General features: G+C 38.2%; 1 protein-coding gene across 2 annotated transcripts in view; it reads left to right on the forward strand.

The window, feature by feature from the left end:
- Positions 1-20,870, forward strand: part of TBCK (TBC1 domain containing kinase) — a 186,422-nt gene that overhangs the window by 162,219 nt on the left and 3,333 nt on the right. For both annotated transcript variants that reach the window (XM_036025646.1, XM_028507475.2), the window contains exon 25: positions 1,834-1,993. In XM_036025646.1, coding sequence (XP_035881539.1) covers positions 1,834-1,993 — 160 coding nt within the window. The remainder of the gene's footprint in view (positions 1-1,833; positions 1,994-20,870) is intronic.

Consider the following 20,870-nt stretch of genomic DNA (forward strand, 5'->3'; position numbering starts at 1 on the left):
AAATATTTGAGTTGTTAGGTTCTTTGTGGTATCAAAAATTTTCATTGTGAGGTGTATTCTTACTGAAATAAAAGTACTGCCAGAGTAATTATATGCTGAGAACAAAGTCATTACTGATCATGAGAACTGCAGTTGAGAATAATGAATAATTGTAAATATTAAGAAACTAGTGCTGACGAAATCCACGGATACTCTGCCCATGATCATAAATTGTGTCCATTCCAGAAGACTCTAACTCAACAGTGTACACTGAAATGCTAATGCTTATTCTCTCTCTTTTCATTTTCAGAACTTTTTATAGTCTTTTATTAATACCAAATGCTTTTCTTTAAAGAAAAAAATGAGGAAGAAGCTGCTGACTAAAAAACTTTAGGAATAAAGTATGTGTCAAATTGTACCATTATTCATGAGAATAGGAGCCTCATATTTCTCCAGTCTCCATTCCATCCCTTTACCTAATTAACTTTTATTGGTTCTTCACATTTTAACTCAACCATCACTTACTTTCTCAGTGAAAACCTTCTCTGTCCTCCCCAAATGGATATATATCCTATCAAAGGATCATATGTATCTCCTTTAGAACAGTTTTTACAGGTGTTATTTTGTTTATTTGAATAGTTATTTGATGAAAAATAAAATTTAAGAATGTCTTCTTCTATAGACTCTTATGAATAAACATCTTTTTAACCATACTCTTTTTAGTTGTACTTTTTAATTATGCAGGATGGTATATATGTGTGTATCTATGTATTTAAGGTCTTAAGATATTTCTAAATATTTTAAGCTAATATATGCTTTTCATTCCAAAATTAGAAGTTATAGTCAGTGAAACCATCAGACCCGTTCTAAAGTACAAATATAATAAGCATCACTCCCGTTAGAGACTGTAACATTGAAAAGAGTGGAAATGTCAAGTAAGTTTACTTGAGAAATAAACCAACAACAGAAGTGTTTTCAGCCAGTGCTGACAACTTTTAACAATTCTAAATAGAGCCTCATTTAGTAATGGCTTGGCCAGAGTAGATAGGCTTTTGCAGTATGTGCTGAGAATTCCTGCTTGGCTATATTACTTTCAGAGCTTTAACGTAATCATAGTGGTCATGAGCTTAAAGGCATGATGATTATGCAGCCCACGTGACTGCCATTGATTTGCCGCCTCCTGACCACTTACTTCCACAGGGCTTCCCTTAATCAGGAAATGCTTTACATCTTTTGCCAGACATCTTCCATTACAATTTCATATTTAACTTTTTTTATTTTTTTGCTTCTAGGTACCTTATTTCATTTATATAAGATAATAATGTGAGCATGGAAGATGTTCAGAACTGTCAGAAGTTCAGAAATAAAACCAATGAATGACCAAAGTAATAATTAATAAAAGTTTACTGTGCACATACCAAAAAGACAGTTTGCAAACTGAGAGCTCTCAAACCCAAACATCCAATAAGGCCCTGAGGCATATTGTTATAAAGCAGCTTATCCAATGTGGAGGCAGTGACTGCTTAATGGTCACAGTATTAGAATTTTCTTAAGGAAGGGAATTAGTTAGTGATTACCTCATATCAATTTGGGGGAATTTAAGTTTCACTTACGTTTTTCAGCAACATAAGCAAGAAGTGACCCAGGTCAAGTTAGCCTCATTTGTCTTGGAAAATAAGCTAAATTAACCTTTACTTGTATCACTAAACCAGTTTTATGTGCTGAGGGAATTTTCAAGGCTGGTCTCTGTTCATGTTTGATTTTTAACAGCATTATCTTCTGAGAATCAATTACCTCTCTCTCACAATCAAGTCTGCACACAAATAAATGTTTTCCTTAAACTTTCTTTCTCAGTTTTATTCGGGGTCACATTTCAGGAAGCATAAACATTCCATTCAACGCTGCATTCACTGCAGAAGGGGAGCTTACCCAGGGCCCTTATACCACCATGCTCCAGAGCTTCAAAGGGAAGGTCATTGTCATTGTGGGGAATTTGGCAAAGCACACAGCAGAGGTAAGTGTACCCAGAAATATCATATGTGCATAATGAGTTATTTGCCTGCTTACTGTAACAGATTGTCTAAAAGTTTATTTCTTCAGGAGTTGGCCACATATCAAATGAACTTTCAAGATCTAACTATTTTCTTACATAGAAGAGTTTGCCCGCTTTTTCTCAGTAAAAGGATTCAAGTTTTCTTCCTCCGCGGGCAGCATCAGGTTCAACAGTAAGCTTAGAAAGATCCAAATGATAGCCTAATAGCCTAAGGTGTTTTTAAAAACACTACTTTCTGAAATTGCAAAGAAATATCTTCAGTTCTTTTCATTCGAGAAAAACATAGGGGTTTGATTAGAGATTCTGAAAGCTCATGGTGGAATTTGTTGGATTCCATGGTTTTATTTACCATGGGCTCAAAGCTTTTTGATGACAGAGTTCAGTAAGGATATCGAACTTTCAGATAGGAGGAGTATATGACACAGTAAAATGACTTTGCTGTCCCCTGGCTATGTTCTAAGCAAACTGAAAAATAAAACAAAGATGTGAAGGTCAAAAATAGCCCCTGTGTTTTTAAATATATTGGGGTGGCATTGGTTAATAAAATTATTTGGGTTTCATGTGTTACAATTCTATAATCATCTGTGTGTTATATTGTGATAGTAAAGAGTAAAGTGGGTGAAATATATGGTAACAGAAGGAGGTTTGACTTTGGGTGGTAATCAAAAAAAACCTTTATTTTTTTATAAAAGACAAGTTGGAGAACATAGTTTAGTATGAGCCAAAAGGGCTTGCTCACAAAGCCCCCAGAATCAGAGTGCGTATCTAGATGTAGGCAGTGTTGAACTGGGACAGGCCCTTTTTCCAAAGGGAGAAAGAAGCTGCTCCTGGAAAAGGGGCAGAGGTAGTTTTTTCCCTGCAGGCAGCTTCTTTGCAAGAGAAAGGACAAGACTGAGCCTGCCCAGATGTACTGATCAAATCACTCCCCTTCCTAGAGCAGAGTAAACAGAGGAACAAAAAGAAAGGTTAGTAATATACTTAGAAAAATTTCCTCCTCGAAGAATTTGGCAGTGAATATACAATATTCCCCTCTAACATGTACATTCCTTTATATCTTTATAGACAGAATAATCCAGTAATGTGATCACTGGAAATGTAATCAGATGAGCACTTCAGTACTTTTGGTCATAGACCATTTTTGTGTCACAAGTACAGGGCAAATGGTAGCACTTTTGACACTAAGAGGTCATCTTTGATGGTGAAGTTTCATTGACTATTAGTTATAAATCTCTCACCCCTCTTTTATGTAACTCTAGTGTCTGACAGGGAATGCTCTAAATACACTTATTTCAGAGAAAGTATAGTTAATGACTAATGTGCAGTTTTAAGTAAACGAGAACATCTTAGAACTAAAGCAGTGGTATGCAAGTCATTTTGATATAATTTGTTAAATAATAGTAAATTTTATTTTTCAGTACTCTTATTTGCATGTATGTGAATTTTAAGTACTAGTTTACATATGACGATAATATAAAAATTCTTGAGTTTGGAAGTAACTTCAGCAAAATAATAGTAGACAGCTCTGATACTCCATTCCTCTGCAGAAACATCAAAAACAAGTAGAAACTCTACTGTGTTGAATAAAAGCTGCAAAAGCAGGCATCCTTGTCTTCTTCCTGACCTTAGGGGAAAAGCTTTCAGTCTTTCTCCATTGAGTATTGTTAGTTGGATGTTTTCATTATAGCTTTTGTCATGTTGAGTAAAATTTTTTTAATCTTCTTGGTTTATTAAATGTTTTTATTAGGGAGTGATGTTGAATTTTGTCAAATGCCTTTTTTCTGCATCAATTGAGATGATTATGAGTTTTTGTTCCCTTCTTTCGATGAATGTGGTATACTACTTTGATTTTTATGTTTTAACTACCCATGCATTCCTAGCATAAATTCCACTTAGTCATGGTCTATAATCCTTTAATATGCTCCTAAATTGAGACTGCTAGTATTTGATTGAGGATTTTTGCATCAGTATTCATCAGGAGTATTTCTCCATAGTTTTCTTGGGTCTGTGTCTGGCTTTGGTATAAGAATAATGCTAGCCTCATAGCATGGGTTAGGAAGTGTTCCTTTTTCTTCAGTTTGTTGGAAGAGTTAGAAAAGGATCAATATTAATTCTAGTCATAACAATTGGGCATGAAAAAATAAAAGGTATCAGAACATGTGTTAATTTTCCAGGACTGTGGTAAAAGGTAACCCAAACTGAGTGGCTTAGCATGACAGAAATTTATTCTCTCGTAGTTGTGGGAGCTGTGGGTCTAAGTCAAGGTGTCAGTCAGCAGGGCCATGCTCCCTCCATGACTCAGCAGAATCTTTCCCAGGCTGTTCCCAGCTTCTGGTGGTGACCAGCAATCCTTATCAGCCACAAAGTGGGAGAAAATATTTGTAAATTATATATCTAATAGGTATTTAATATCAGAATGCAAAATCAATACACAAAGAACAGTTATATATTTATTCGCCTGCAACTCCTACAACTCAACAACAGAAAAAAACAACAAATTTTAAAGGGCTAATCTTTAAACATTTTAGAGATTTCTCTGAAGGTATACAAGTAGCTAAGAAGCACATGAAAAAATAACTTCATTACTCCCTAGGAAAATGCAAATCAAAACCACAGTGTCACACCCAAGTGCTGACAAGGGTGTGGAGAAATTAGACCTCCCCCCATCCCTGTGCATGGCTGAGGGGAATGTAAAATAATGCAACTGCTATAGAAAATAGTGTAACCATTTGGCAATTCCTTCAAAATGCAAGCATAGAATTATCATACACCATCAATTTCACTCCTAGGTAAATACCCAAAAGAATTAAAAACAAGACCTCGGATACTTGTCCGCCATTGTTCATAGCAGCATTATTTACAATGGTCAAAAGGTGGAAACAACCCAAGTCTCTACCAACAGATGAATGAATAAACAAAATGTGGTATATACATACAGCATTCAGGATGGGTGAAAAGTAGGTTACAATTTTTAGTACATGAAACAGTTTATTCTTGTATTATTTATTAATTACTGCATTATTTGCCATATGAAAAACTAAACTCACTTTTGTTCCACATTGTATTATTCAGCCTTAAAAAAAATGAAGTTCTGATATATGCTACAACTTGGGTGAACCTTGAAAACATTATGCTAAATTGAAATAAGCCAAACACAAAGGATAAGGATTCTATGACCCCACTTATGTAAGAGGTCTAGATTAGGCAAATTCATGGGGATAGGAAGTAAGTTAGAGCTATTTGGGGCTGGAGGAGGGCAGCGTGTGAGGTTTTGCCTAATGGGTACAGAGTCTCTCAATGGGATGGTAAGTTTTGAAAAATAACTAGTGGTGATGGTTGTACAACATTGTGAAGGTACTTAATGCCACTGACTTGTATACCTAAAAATTTTAAATGGCAAATTTTATGTTACATGTATATTGTACCTCAATTTTTTAAAAAAATTCCTTGGACCCCACTCTTCCCAGTTCATCCGAGACTTAAAATTTTTGGTCAAATAGTAGTGGGAAATCTTTCATAAGAGCCATCCTGATCAGGTCTGAACTTTTTCCTCTGCGGGTATTTTTTTTTTAAATGCAAAAACAAACAAACTGAAAAACAGTGATTTCCAAGCAAGTACCAACTTTTCTTCTAAGTTAAAATCCTTGCACTGCAGCTGGCAGCTGGCAGACTCCTATTTCAAAGAGACGGAGAAAGCTGCAGTGGAATGCTGTGGAAGAAAGCAGAGGTGCCAGCACGAGTCAGTACAATTACAGATTATCTGTGCAAATGTTTATGATTTGTATGTAAGACTCATACTTGGACTTGGGAATTTTTTGTTTGCAAAGAGTAGGCACTGATTATAATTTCTAGTTTTACATTTTCTGTGAAGACCTGATAAAAGAGGTAAACTGAAAATCCAATATATGAAAATATTAAATAAAATAGAGTGTATGTAACTCAATCAAAGAAAAAGACTCTCAATATTGAATTTAACAAGGAGCAAAATATCATTGAACAACTGCAAGAAGGAATGAATTAACCATTTGCCTAGTATATGACACTATTAAAATCACCCATTTGGCATACCAGTTAAAACCAGAGTGTCTTTTGTAATTGAAATGTGGAGGAATTACTTTACAATGGTCAGCTGTGTTAAATACAGTGTCTAAAATCACATAGAAAATATAACAAATCTGAGAAATACTGCTTGTTCATGAATCTGAATAATTAAAAGATATATGACACCATTTAATTATATATTCATTACCTATTTCCTGTAACTACAGTTGATTAGCAATTTATTGCTATGAGATGGTTCTTTAGCATTACCATTTCATACAGCTTTTATGTTTGGCCTAGCTTCCACATTAAATATATCAAGAAGCCTTTAGAATCTGCCATTTCTTATCAAGAGAAAACATTGTTTTACCCTAGAAGAGGCAAAAAAGGAATACTACAAAGATCCTAATTTAATTATGGTCCCATGTAGATTCTTCTCTGTGCCAGAGTTAAATCCTAGTAAATGTCTCCTGCCAGTTAATCTTTAATTCACCTTACCCAACAGGTTAAATAGAGCAGTGAGCATTTTACAATCAAACATATTCAGAAATTTTGTGGACACAAGCATGTCAGCATCAAGGAAAGTCAGGTAGTCCCCAGTGAGTGAAGGGGAGCCCGACGTCTACAACATGTGGGACTGTGGCCCCGCGGTCGGCCTTCTGCCGATCCTGCTGCCGTGAGGCCAGGGCCCCTCTAACGAGGCAGGCAGGTGGAGATGGCATCTGTTGTCAGGGCTGATGGGAGCAGGAAGACCTCTGTGTCAAAACAGGGGTTAAGGCAATTCCAGCTTTGCGTCACATTTTAAGTGGAAAATGTGGTAAGGCCTTACTCTGTCTCACCGCAATGATCTTTTTAAAACACATGAAAAACTGCGTCTTCAAATGCTAGACTGGCATTAGGTTCCCTGGACATAGAGGGAAAACATGCCTGTATGGTGCATACAGAAAGTCTCATAAAAGATTCTTCTTACAAAACTAAAATGGGCTGAATTCATCTCAGAGAGCAAGTGTATCAAGCTGAGATGGCGCTAATAGTCAGGTCAGTGGGGGAGGCATATTAATGAACCCACAAGACCGGGTTCGTGAACAGGTTTGTTGTGCATTTCTTGAGCAGACTACTCAGATTTAAAGGAAATTTTGATTCTTAACATTAATTAAATATTATGTAGGGTGAAATGTGCGGGTTGTTTTCACGCTTGTAACAGCTATTACTTACACTACCATACTTCCAACCTAAGGCCAAATCTCATATAGCTCAGCTTGGCGAAACACCATCATGAATCCACCTCTTTCCTAGAAGTAAATTACAATGTTTAGCAAGAATGATGACTTGCACCATAGCAAGGTTTTATGTGTTACTGCATTATTTTTTCTCCCCTGTGGGATCCATGTCTGAATCTAGCGATAGGTCTCAGACTGAAAAATAGCCAACAATATGGACCAAAACAAACTGAAATTCCAATTGGCATTTCTCTACCTTTAGTGAGTCTTTAAGAAACACTGTAAACATCATATAGCTGTGTTAGCCACTGAAGCTCATAAATTTTGTAAAATCATTGTCTCTAAGATTATATTTTGTGGTGACCTGACCACCAAGATGTCTTCCTGCCGGTGAATCACCTTCATTCAGTAGTTTACCTCAGAAATTTGAAGCAATCTTTGAATTTTACTTTGTCCTGTCAGACCTTTGGAGGATATTAGGAACAGGTGATTTTACCCTTAAAATGTTACATTCTTGGCATCAAATCAGTACTCTTTTATCATCGAAAGAAATATTTATCTGAAACATAAAAGTCAACGGCAAGTAATGTGTGCTGTTATTCTTTCCTTTAAAACAAAATGAAGTTAGCGCCCCCCCCAGAAAAAAAAATAGAAAAGAACAGAACATATATTTCTGATTAACATTTGATTCAGAAACCTAGACAGGAGACAATTTTTATGGAGATTCTCTGACTAAACAGGGTGAGTGGCTGCTGCTCTCTACACGTGGCATGTAAGGATTAAATTTAAAATGTGGCATCATGTTCAACTGAAAATAATCAGATTTATAATAAGTAAAGCATGCCATTGGAGCTATTTTTAAGAATAAGAGAATAGCCCAACTGTGTTCATTTACTCTCCCCCAAATGCCCAGATTATTTGGTCTTTGGATTTGAGGATGGAAGTTATTTGTACTGCAGAGCTATGAGGCTGCCGCCCTCCTGTCCCACCCCATTACTTCCTGGATTCCTTAGCCAAGCCAAACCAAGTTTTATGATATTTTGATGACCACTGATAGCCATTACCTTTTGCCAGTCCCTTTTTCTCTCTCTGGCCCTGTCTCCTTGCTCTCTTTGCTCGAGTTCTTCCTCCAGCCCATGGTCTCGGGCAGGGGAGATTATCCCACTCTGCCGGGTGCTCAAAGGGGACCAAATGACTCTGAAAACACTTTAAACCAGTCAGGTGTATGTGTTGTCTCTGCAGTAAACTTCTCTGGCCCCAGATAGTATCTGCCTAGTTCTTCAGATTAATATGATACTTTTAAGCCACTTCGTGCGAGACCTTTTACCTGTCAGAAAATGCATTAGGTTCTTTTGAATTGTACCCTCAGCATATTGATAAAGAATGAGAAGTCAGTCTCCTTTCTGAGTTCCAAATATGCAAGGAATTCTTTCTTGGTCTTGTTAGACCCATAAGCACTGGCTACAGTTAAACCTGGCTTTCTTCCTGGCTTTTTCCTCGTCTTCTTGTCAGCAAAGGTTTTGGTCTGTGGGTTTATGTCAGATTTTAAGGAAACATTTAACATATTTATGTAATTCTAGCACACCTAGACATCATATGAGGCTTAACAGTAAAATTGTCTTGTGTATCTCTGTATTTGTTAAGTGATAGAGGATAACTTACTTTAGAAGACCCATAAACTGAAATATAAGCTGTCCCGTAGTGTCCCTAGTCTCATAGGTTTTCAAAAGTTATGTGAAATAAAAAGCAAGGTAGGAGTTTTAGTAAAGGAGACTTTAAAACACCTAATCCAAACTTTGGTTATCTGTTTTTTAACATGTTTACTAAATGTATTTTGTGGACAAGCAGTTTTTAAAAACACAGGAGAAGCCCATTTCCAATTTCCTGGAGAAACTGCCAAGTCATCATCTGAATCCCGTGCTCTTTGGCACCTATATTCATGCCCTAGCATAGGATGAAAGTTATTTTGTCTCATTACGTGTTATTCTACATGCCGACTCTGCCCTCCACAGCCCACCATTTAATTAATTACTTCTTACCACAGGAATGTTTGTGGCTGAATAAAAACTAACCATAGTTGCCCTCCCACTTGACCTTGCAGAGGTTGGAACTTGGCTCTGATCCATCATAGCCATAACTGTTTTGAATCTGAATCTTTAGTACATACATTCTTTGCAGAGCATAGATGTGTGGAATATGACTCGTGGGTTGGACATGATATGAGTTTACTGTTTTCTGTTGTCTAGTGTAAATAGAAGTTAATGGATGATTATTGCCGAAATTATAGTCCCAAATATCCCAGGTCAAAGGAAAATGTGCAAAAAGCTCTTTAGAGCTCCTAATACATGACAGAATTTTGCCAGAAGAGGCTTGTCCTCTGTATTAGAGCCAATATACTTTTTTTTTCATTAGAACGAGAACTATTTTCAAACAAATTTTGTGTCATATCTAAAAATGTTTTCTCTTATTTTTTCTAATGTGAACTTGAATTTCCAGGTAGCCATTCCTGAGAGGACTGTTTGAAAATATAAGCTATCGTTAAACAGTAATCTATAAATCAATAGGTAGATTCCAGTTGCCGTGTGCATAAACACTAGGTCACAATCAACTATCATAAATTTTAAAACTGAATGAATTAGTTTAAAAGAAAACTCTTTAACCTAGAGTTCATCAGAGTTTTAGAAGGTCTTTGAATTAATTGAAATTATATGTAAAGTATTATACAAATTTACCCTTTTTTGAGAGAGAATAGATCTGTAGCTTTCATCCAGTTGCCAAAAGTACATGTGATCCAATAAATGGTAAGAGTCACTAGTATAAATTACTGTTTCATTATAAAGAGTTCATGCGAACACTGATTTGTCCCCATTGGAGACAAAGCTTCCTTTTAAGTTTGAATCTATACAATTGCAAGGTGCCATAAGTAGCTCTCCTCTTAAAGAAGAGAGGAAAGAAGGAAACTAGCTTATAGTAGTTACTCTGACTCAACTACTTAAACATGCGCTATCTAATATAATCCTCCCAAAAATGCTTTCAGTGCACCTTTCATGTATATTATTATTACACATTTAGCAGGTGAAGAAACGGAGGCCAAAAAGCTAAGTAACTTACCCAACATCCCACAGCTAACCAGTGACAGAATCCTGATTTAAACCCTGTGCTAAGGACAAGCTCCTACACTTTCCTCCACAGCATCCAGCACCTAGACTGCTGGACTGAAATAGTGAATTATCTCACCTTCTAGACTAGTGGCAACAAGTTTTATAGAAAATTATTGTTTGCCTTCACACTGTTAATTAGGTCTGAAATTCTCTCATCCCCTCTACCCAACTGTCTCAAGCAAGTCGCTAATATCTCAAGTGTAACTTGGCTGCAACTTTGCATTGTCCCTGCCTGCAGTCCCCTTCCTTCCTCCAGTTGTAGCCCACAGCAGAGTGAACTTTTTGAAATGTTAATCTAACCATTGTCAAAATGCCTGGGTGACTTCCCATTGCCTTCAAAATAAAGTTCAAGCCCTAAACAAGGTTTATAGAGCTTTTCATGATCTGCACTGCGCTTTGTTTTTCAGGCTCGTCCCTCACTGCTTATCTCACCCTCTTAGATTCCAGCCATAATTAACTACTCGTAATTCCCTATGTGTTGTCTTTTTAAACTTCTCTCTAATCGGAGCATTCTTCCACTTCTGTTCAACTGGGTAACTCCCATTTGTCTTGAAAGGCTGTTTATATAGCATTTCTTCTTGAAACTCCTTAACTCCTCAAGTCTGGGACTAAGTACTATTCCCAAGTGCTCATACAAAATCTTTTACTTATTTTGATATCATTGGGACAGCTATCATGTATAGAATTTCTGTCTACATTAGATAAAAACCCACCCTTCCTTTAGGAGCACACAGCACCGTGTAAGGGCACAAAGCTTGGAGAGGATGGGCTACATTTCATGCTCCACTTACCCCTATTCTAGGCTCTCTTATACAAAGCACAGTTTTCACAGCCATAGTGATGGTTCTGTGTAGCATTTATCAAATGGCCTTGCAATTGCCTGTTCACTCATCTGCACCTCCAACTAAACTCTAAGCTCACTAAAGACAGGGATTGTATTTGTGTTCATTGTTGTACCCAGTCCCTAGCATTGTGTCTTTCAAATAGTAAGCACTCCATAACTGTTCAATGGTTGATTTAGTGACTAAGTTAATGAATAGACATATGGAAAATAGTAGTTTACTGTCAACTATGCATTTACAGAAATTAGTAAAAAGAGGAAGGCACAAGAAAAAATTCTAATATCAACTACTAGATTAATTCAAGACACCAAACATTGAGTGCCGACATGATGGAGACTGTCATAAGGAAACAAATGAGAAGGACATAGGCCCTTGCCCTCATAACACTCAATCTAATTAATACAATGAGATATGTATACAGCTGATTAAAACTCAAAGCACAATGTGGCGTGTGCTATATGAAATTATAATTAAAGTTCTAGAAAATCATTGAGAAGGAAGAAAATTTTTCCAGTTAAATGAGGGGTTTCTAAAGCTTCATAGAGAAGGCAATGACAGACCTAAACCTTAAATTATGGGTAGAATTTCCGTAAGGAAAATTGTTGGAAAGAGGACCATAACCATAGTGAGGAAGGAGCCTTCCAGGCACAGGAAACAGCGTTGGCTGATTGGAAAGCAAGGGCTTCTCTGAAGAGCCTTTTAGCTGCAGATAAGGCTGTTTCCAGGTAGGTGGAGAGTCTGGTTATAGACAGCCTTGAGTGCTGTGTTAGGAGTTCACATTTGAGCAATGGGGAGCTATTAAAGGATTTTAAGAAGGAAAGTGACACAATCAGCTATATTTTAGAAAGTCATTTGGAAAATGACTTTTAAAGTGTCTTCTCTTTCTTTTGCCCTTTATCTCAGTGAAATAGAAAATTTAAAACACCAAGAACTAGAAACCAATATAAGAATTTCACTCTCCCTATATTTCCAGCCTATTTTAATGTCAGATTTTTCCCAGATTCTACCTTTATGTTGACCTTCTATCCCAGCCTGCAATTTCCCACTATCTAAATAGTTTCTAAGCTCCCAGTGTTAGCAGACTCAGGTGGTGTTAGGGAAAAGACGACAGAGGGGTTGTGTCTGAGGCTGATAACCAAAGCCCTTCAACTTTCAAAAGGATTTTAGGGAAACGGCCTCACTGCTTTATTATGTGACTCAAGGCATCTAATCATACCCTGTCACTATCTTCTCTTACCTTGTTTACCACTAAAGGTGACTTTCTCATTAATCATTAATTTAAAGGTAAATAATTACATGTATTTATATAAGGAATAAGCAAGTATAATTCTAAAATAAAGAATTTCTTTTGTCCTCAAATGCAAAGAAACTTTACACCTAATACTATCAAGCTATTTGATGATATTTGAAAGTTTCTTACTGAAACTTTCAGTAAGAGCTTTTAGGTACTACATATCGTTCATACTGACAGTAGATAAGCAAGCTTCCTTCTTGGAAGGGATCCACAGGTCTTGACTCACCTTAAGGACAATAGCCCTAAGGAGGAAAAAAATTATATACAAATAGTGACTGTGGTCTCAGGATTTCCTGAGGGTCCTTTATAATGTGACCATGTGGGCAGCAAAGTGCCGGGTAACTTGGAAAAACTAAAAGCACAAGAGACACTTAAGTGATTCCAGAGTAATTGGGGCCTGGAATGAGGAGGAGCAGAGGGATGGGAAGAAGGGGCAGGTCCGGCACACATCCCAGAGAGAACTGACACAGCTTTGTGCCTAACTGAAGGTGGGGCCGCGGGAAGTTTGTTTTTGTTTTTATAGTGTTTTTTTTTTTAAGTCAAAAACGACCATAAGGTTTCCAGGATGGGTTTTGGGGGATGTTGCTAATACCTTTAACAGAGATAAAGAAGAGGAAAATAAGGTAGATTTGTAGGGAATGCAATGAATTTTGGACATACTGAGTTTAAAGTACTAATGTCAGTCAAGCATTGAGAGGTTCAGACTAGAATTCATGGGAGCGTTGAAACTAGATGTATATGTATAGAATCCTTCACTTATGAGATAAACAGTATTCTATAGTACGGAAAAATTGTAGGCTCTTATAATTAAATTTAAAAGCTTATAAATGCATTATTCCAGAAAGAAAGACAAATTCTAGGTGATGGCCTCAACAAAAGAATGGTGAAAGACCATTAAAATATATCTGTTTCAGTTCACTGTAAAACTCCATTGTCCCCATTATAACCTAGATAATAAATAAGAAAAATTTGCTTTAGTGTAAGTGACTGGTAGAGAAGATCACAAAGGAAACAAGATTAAAGGAAAATGGAAGAGGAAGGAAAGGAAAACACCATTTCTCACCATGTGAGAAAAAAATCTGCTAGTGGAGCATCAATAAAGCCAACAATGGGGAAGAAGTGCATGGACTTATATTATGTTAGATACCACGTGCCTTTAAGGCGTATTTGGTTTTCTGGTCATTTCTATTCAAAAAAGTATACTTTAAAAACTAAATCCTATTCCTTTTCTTTAATTCTTATGATATTTTGTTAGAATTACACATAATACAGTGAAATAAAAGAAATAAAAGTAGAGAAATTTATAACTGCACATGAAAATATTAACTGTTTTTTCGCATACCTCTTGAGTGATCCACATACCATGAAAAAATTTCCAAACTCATTGAAACAACAGGGGCGAAGGAGTAAGCAGGGACCCCAAGAGCAGACAGTGAGAGTTTCACTGCATCCTTTTCAGATCCTTTCAGGTGCCTTAACTATGGAAATAAACTGAGGATATTGTCTCTCATCTGACCACTCTGTGGACTTCTGCATTAAAATTATTGGCTTTATTATTATTCTTATTTTATTGCATCTATATTTATAAACTTCATCATCAGTTATAAGTGTTTTTGTACAGATGACTTGTAAAAGACACCATTTTTTAACATTATTTACCTTGCCCTGGCCAGGTTGCTCAGTTGGTTGGAGCATCTGTGCACCAAAAGGTTGTGGGTTCAATTCCCAATCAGGGTGTGTACAGGAGGCAACCAGTCTGTGTTTCTCTCACATTGATGTCTGTCTGTCTCTCTGTCTCTCTCTCTCCCCCCTTATTCTCTCTCTACAATCAATAATCATATCTTTGGATAAGGATTAAAAAAAACTTCTTTCAACTCATAGAAGAGTCAAGTGAAGGCTCTGTTACTAAAAGATAAAATGAAACATCATTTGACTTTTACCAGAACCAGTTAGATAGTTTCCTCATTATTTGCCCTAAAATCCTTTCTACCTCCATTGGCAGTAAGGAAGCTTAACCAGTTCCCACCATAGTGCCTGGCACACGGTAAGTGCTCAAAAACTATTTGTTCAATCAATTAATCAGTTATTCAGCAGACAGTAGAGCAAACACTGTGTACTGGGCACTGTTCTTGGCATTGTAGAAAAAGTAAGAAGTAAAACAGAGTCCCTGCTTTCAAGGAGCTTACAACATATTGGGAGAAACAGTCAATAAACACATATGTCAAGTGGTTATAAATGCTGAAGTGAAAAATAAGGTAGAATGGAGGAAAAGAGTACTGGTGGCTTATGTCATTTATGAGGTGATCAGAGAAGGCCTTATTCTGAGCAAGATGGAAAGCCACTAGAACATGGGGAACAAAGGGTTTTATGTGATCTGACTTTTACTTAAGAAAATCTTTCTGGTTGCCATGAAGAGAAATACCTCAGGGGCAAGGATAGAAGCAATTAGACAAGAAGTTATTGCAATAATCTAAATTAGAGGTGATGGTAGCTTAATCTAATAGAGGAGATTAAAGAGGTTGGGGGAGGGAGGGGTTTGCAGATTTGCAAATCATGTAAGACTCCATAAACCATGGTAAAATCTTTAAGATTTTATTCTGAATAAAATAAGAGGCTATGGAAGTGCTTTGAAAAGAAAGTTTATATGATCTGACTTACCATTTTTAAAGCGTCACTCACATTGTGTGGGGAATTGAGGCAAGGGTGGAAGGAGAAAAGACCAGTTAGGGTAACACGTGTAGTAACCTAGGTAAGAAATAATGGTTGCTTGGGCTAGTATGGCAGTAGCAGAGGTGGTGAGAAGTGATCAGATTCTAATTGTGTTTTGAAAGTTATAGATGATATGATACATTAGAGGAAAAAAAAGAAGCAAATGTAAATCCAGTTTTATTGCTTGAACAACTGGAAAAATGGAGTTGCCATTTCCTGAGATGGGGAAGACTTTAGGAGAAGTTTAGAGATGAGCATAGGGTAGGAATCAAGTGTTCTCTTTTGAAAATTATGTATATAATTTGATACACAATTTGGAGTTTGAGAAGCTTATTAGATGTGTAAGTGGAGATATTGAAGAAGCAAATACATTCATGAGCTTAGAGTTCAGGGAAGCTGCTAAAGCCATACATTTAAAGTCATCAATGTATAGATGGGACTTAAAGTCCATAGCATAAGATGGAATCATTTAGGGGTTGAATGTAGAGACAGAAGAGAAGTCAGAAGACAGGCATGGGAGCAGAAGTCAGGAAGATAAGGAAAACCCACCAGCAGAGACTGGGCAGACCAGCTACAAAGGGTAGGAGAACTTGGAGAGATTGGTACCCTGAGGGCCAACTGGAGAGTTTCAAAAAGAGGAAGGTTTGATCAAATGTGTCAGACGATGCTGATAGGTCAAGTCAGTTCAAATTCAGTCTTAAAATTTTTATTTGCAATGTGACATAGTAGAGGTTATTGCTGAGCTTTATAAGTATATTTTGGGGGAGTGATGGATACAAAAGTCTGGTTGGAGTGGATCTGAGAGGGAATAGGCTTCCTGCAAAGAAATGAAGAGACAGCACACAAACCTGTAGGTGAGAGACTTAGAAGACATTGAGCAATTGCAGTGTGTGGGCCTCGTTTGGGTTCTGTTGCAAATAAGCAGATTGTAAATATAAGTCAGCGGATGGATGGATGAACAGATAATATTTGTGAAGTAAGTGGAAATTTGAACAGTGACTAAATATTTAATTATATTAAGGGTTATTGTTAGTATTTTCTAGATGTGATAATGGTACCATAGACATATTTGCAAAGTTTTTTTATTTCAAGGACATATAATTATGGAGTAAATGAATTTTGGGATTTACACTAAAACAGTAAATGTGGTTGAGAGGAGTAGTGAGAGGAATAAAGGAAATAAATTAACTGGCTATGAGTTGTAATTATTGAAACTAGATATTATCATCCTTGTCTGTTTTTTTTTAACTGTGCAGTTCTACTTTTTATTTTAATAAAATCAGAATATGCACAGCATATGCAATGCTAGCATCTAATCGTATGTGTTCATGCATTTTTTTTTAATTTTTCTTAATAAAAAGTTAAAGAAAATAGGAAGAGATGAAATAGAGACCGGGACTGTAGGCAATAGGAAATTAAAACAGGAAAACACACTGAGTTAGTGTACTACAATTATTTATATATTTCCTTATGTAACTCAAACTACTAAAGTCTCTTAAGATAAAATCTTAACACTGTCAAATTTCCTAATCTCAAAGACTGGTTCCAAGAGTAGAAGACTGGCATACACCGCAGCATGGACTCTGAGTTTCCCAGACACCGTTGGGATCGTTATCCTTAAAATAAACATGGTTTAGGAAGTCTGGACCACATAATGCCTGTTTTGTAAATTCCCGTTTTTTTCTTATTGCATAATTAACTGCTTTCCAGTATATAACATCCTGGAATTACCTGTTCTGCCCCTTACCTGTCACAGGTGCCCGTGGCAGAGTGTAAGGTGGTTACTGACCTTGTGTTCACCTTCTTGGTTTTGCCCTGCTGCTGCCTTAACTTCTGTGAGTAAAATAAGAGAGGAAGGCAGCACTTTTTACTACTATGAAAACTGGCTCCACACCTTACACAGGACTCCTGTCCGTGTTACTGAGGTGTAACTGACATGTAGGAATTGTATGTGTCAAAGGTGCCCAGCTTTGTTTTGGTGTATGTATACATTATGCAATGGTCACCACAGTCAAGCTAATTAACTACTCACCACCTCACTGTTAGCATTTTCTTAGCAAACTTTAAGTGTACAATACAATATTGTTTTACCTGCTATTCATAATAACTGCAGTCACCATGCTGTACATTACATTTCCAGAACATTTTCATTTTTCATAACTGAAACTTCGCACCCTTTGGCCAACATCTGCCTACCTCTTCCCCCTACCTCCTTGCTCCTGGCAGCCACCATTCTATTCTGTTTCTGTGAGTTGGACTATTTTTTAATGCCACATATTAATGAAATCATACAGTATTTCTCTTCATGTATCTGGCTTATTTCACTTAGTATCATGTCCTCCAGGTTCACCCATGTTGTCACAAATGGCAGAACTTCCTTTCTAAAGTTTACACTATTCTACTGTATGCATGGTGTGTGTGTGGATCACATTTTCTTTACCCATTATCTGTCGGTGGGCACGTAGGCTGTTTCCGTGTCCTGGCTGTTGTGAATAACACTGCAGTGAACTCGGGAGAGCAGATACCGCTTCGGGGTCCAGATTCCATTACCTTTGGAGACAGACCCAGAACGGGATTGCTGGTTCATATGGTAGTTCTATTTTTAATTTTTTGTGGAACCTCCAACTATTTTCCATAGTAGCTGCACAGTTTACTTTCCCACCACAGTGCACAGGGGTTACTTTATGTAGTTGATTTAAGAAGCTAAACTTACACAGTGCTCCTAAGAAAATAAACCTCAGAATTATACTTGACTGTGTAATGGAGGGAAGAGATCAGTAGAGAATTAGATAAATGATCCCTACCTCTTCCCTACTGGTCACTGCCATAGATTGGAATCCCTGAGATGGGAGTTCAAATGATTAAGACCTTTTTCATGGCCCCAGAAATCTTCTAAATAATGAGGACAAGACAGTGCCTTAGTTATATTGGCCCAAGGCCACACTGTACTATAGATGGAGGTATCACCCCATCTGATATTTGTTATTTCAAATACGTGTATCTGAGTCAGCTAGCCAGCCCCTTAGAAATAGATACATAATGTTTGTGAAGTATCAGCCCACCCCCAACCACTCAATGTGAGAGAGATTAAATGTGCACCATAGTTTCAGTATTTCAGAGGGTCAAGAGGACACATAAAACTAATATAGCATCAGCCTCACATCCATAAGACCAAGAAAATGAAAGTACTACAGCAGCTCATTACAGGTTGATTGCCAGTTCCTTTGTTCAGTTCCATGCCTGACTGACACCAGTATTTCCGTATGCAAAATTTAGCATTATTTGGGGGAAAGGAGTGAACAAAAAAATGAAAGAGAGAAAAAATTCATAGATTGAGCTTCACCAGGGTTTTGGCCAACTCATGCCAATTATTCAGTTCCCAACATGAACTTAAAACTCGCAAGGCCAAAGGTTCACATCAAGAAAATGAACTGCCCTGCGGTGGGCTTCTTGGCAGAAGCCCAGCTTTCTTAGCTTCCTGCTGCTGCTGTGTCCTCGGACACCCGGGGAGAGACAGCAGACACTGCCATATGCTCCTCCCGACCGCACTCAGTGTTCCCTTTTCTGGCCTTCATTAACCTGCGCTACTCTGCGGCAGATCAAAAACCCCTTTCCTTCACTCACTCTCCTGCTACAGCAGAGATTCACTTCCACTGACAGACATGCCAGCCCCTCGGCCCAAGCTAAGAAGCAAGATAAGGAGAAAAAACAAGATGGAGAGGTACCCACAAGAGCCCACCACTTCTAGACAGTGCTTCTGTGAGATTTGCCAACCCAAGCCCTAAAGGAGTACCACCACCAGCCCTACTAACCAGAGGAATGACAAAAATGCAAGAGTTTTACCCTCTCCCCGTGGGTGTACCGCCCACAAGGTATGCGGCTTCTGTGGTCTGTGAGCCCGAAACCCATTCCCAGCAAGTAACAGATCCTGCCAACCCCACGTGGGGTGTGGCCCTGTGTCTCACCTGGTTGTGCCATTTGAGGAACCCCATTCTCTCCACATAGGACTTGGTGTCACCAGTTCCAGCCCTACAAACATGCTAGCCTCTTTACTGCAAAGGAACTTACTCTTCACATAGGGCTGTACCTATAAAAATTGTAGCTTGAAGTCCCAGACACATCTGACCAGCAAATGAATCCCATCATCTAATAAAATGATTCTCAGTATTCTCATTGCTGGCCATACAGTAGAACCACCTGAAAGGAAAAATAAATTCATAATAGTAAAAAACCTGGGAAGCTGGAGCCTCATCCTAAGAAACTGTTTGTTCCTTGTCTGGAGTGGCCCTGACCATCACTGTCCCCTACTAAAAGCACCTGATGATTCTGATGACTTTGTAAGTGTCGGCCCAGTATGATAGCCTGCCACTTCCACCAAGGGCATTGCTCAGTAAGCCTGGGTTTGTGATTTCCGTGTGGTGTCAGGCCTCTCCCAAAGCTGCAGCTTGCAGTCTATACTAGGACTTTAGTCAACCAAGTCCAGTACCCTATGTTTTTACTCACTAAAGTTGCCAAAGCCCTGCCAGGTGGAGAGGAAAAGATGGATAAAACCCTGAACTCTGCACACCTGGGTCTCCTCTGTTCTGCCACGTGCCTTTTCTATGAGTAATGCAGCTTTTTCACAAGGTGGAAACCACCCTGTACATTCACAGACCGTGCTTCCTCCCTGGCCTGTCAAGCTAGAGCCACAGAGAACATAACCTGATCAGTGCATGTGGCCATCACGACTGGGTCCCCGTTCCCTTCAGGCATCAGTAATGAAAGAGGATGGAGAGGCGAACATCTCCTCTAACCCCTGTTAAAGTCAGAAATCCTGAGCTGCTTTGGCAACAGCCATCCATACCACTTGATATTCCTTGCTACTGTCTCCCCGGCACTGCAAAAACTGGAACAGCACGTGGTACTGAGTAGGGGCTCAGTGAAATGTTTGATTGCTGAATGAAAGGACAAGTGAAGGACTAGATGCAGCAAAGGAGCTGTTTCCACGACGGGAGTGGGAAAGGTGAAGGGATGGCCTCACTGCTGGGGGCCAGTATTTAACAGGGGCCATTGGAACCACAAGCAGAGAATCAGAGGAGCAGAACTCACCATTTTAACCTGAAAACTCAACGTTTGCTCTTCTTAAGCACAACCTAGCTTTTTTCCCCCAGAGCACCTAAACTTTTCTTATGTCCTTGTAATCCATTTCTAACTTTCTTCTTAGACCCTGACACAGCAGCACCCCAGTTGTTCCAAAGTGCTCTCTTCTGCCCGCTTTGCCTTCGCCATTTTCCAGCTCCACAGCAGCCTGGCTGTTCCATCCCTCCTTGCAAGGGCAGTGGGAAGGAACTCTTTCCAGCTCTACAGCATAGTTTAAAGGAGATTAGCTAAATGTACAGTAAGACCTTCCTTACTTATTTTCTGACTTCTACAGTGTCAGTTTGAAAGTACTAAACACTTACACTACTTATCCACAAAGCCTTTTGAGTGATGATATGTTTATCTTAGAATTCCAACCTAAATGGTAATTGTATTGCTGCATGTGGGAGAATGAAGCCAAGATGGTTCAATAATCATATGGTGCCAGACACTGTG

This window comes from Phyllostomus discolor, chromosome 1 (assembly GCF_004126475.2).
Source record: "Phyllostomus discolor isolate MPI-MPIP mPhyDis1 chromosome 1, mPhyDis1.pri.v3, whole genome shotgun sequence".
NCBI lineage: Eukaryota > Metazoa > Chordata > Mammalia > Chiroptera > Phyllostomidae > Phyllostomus > Phyllostomus discolor.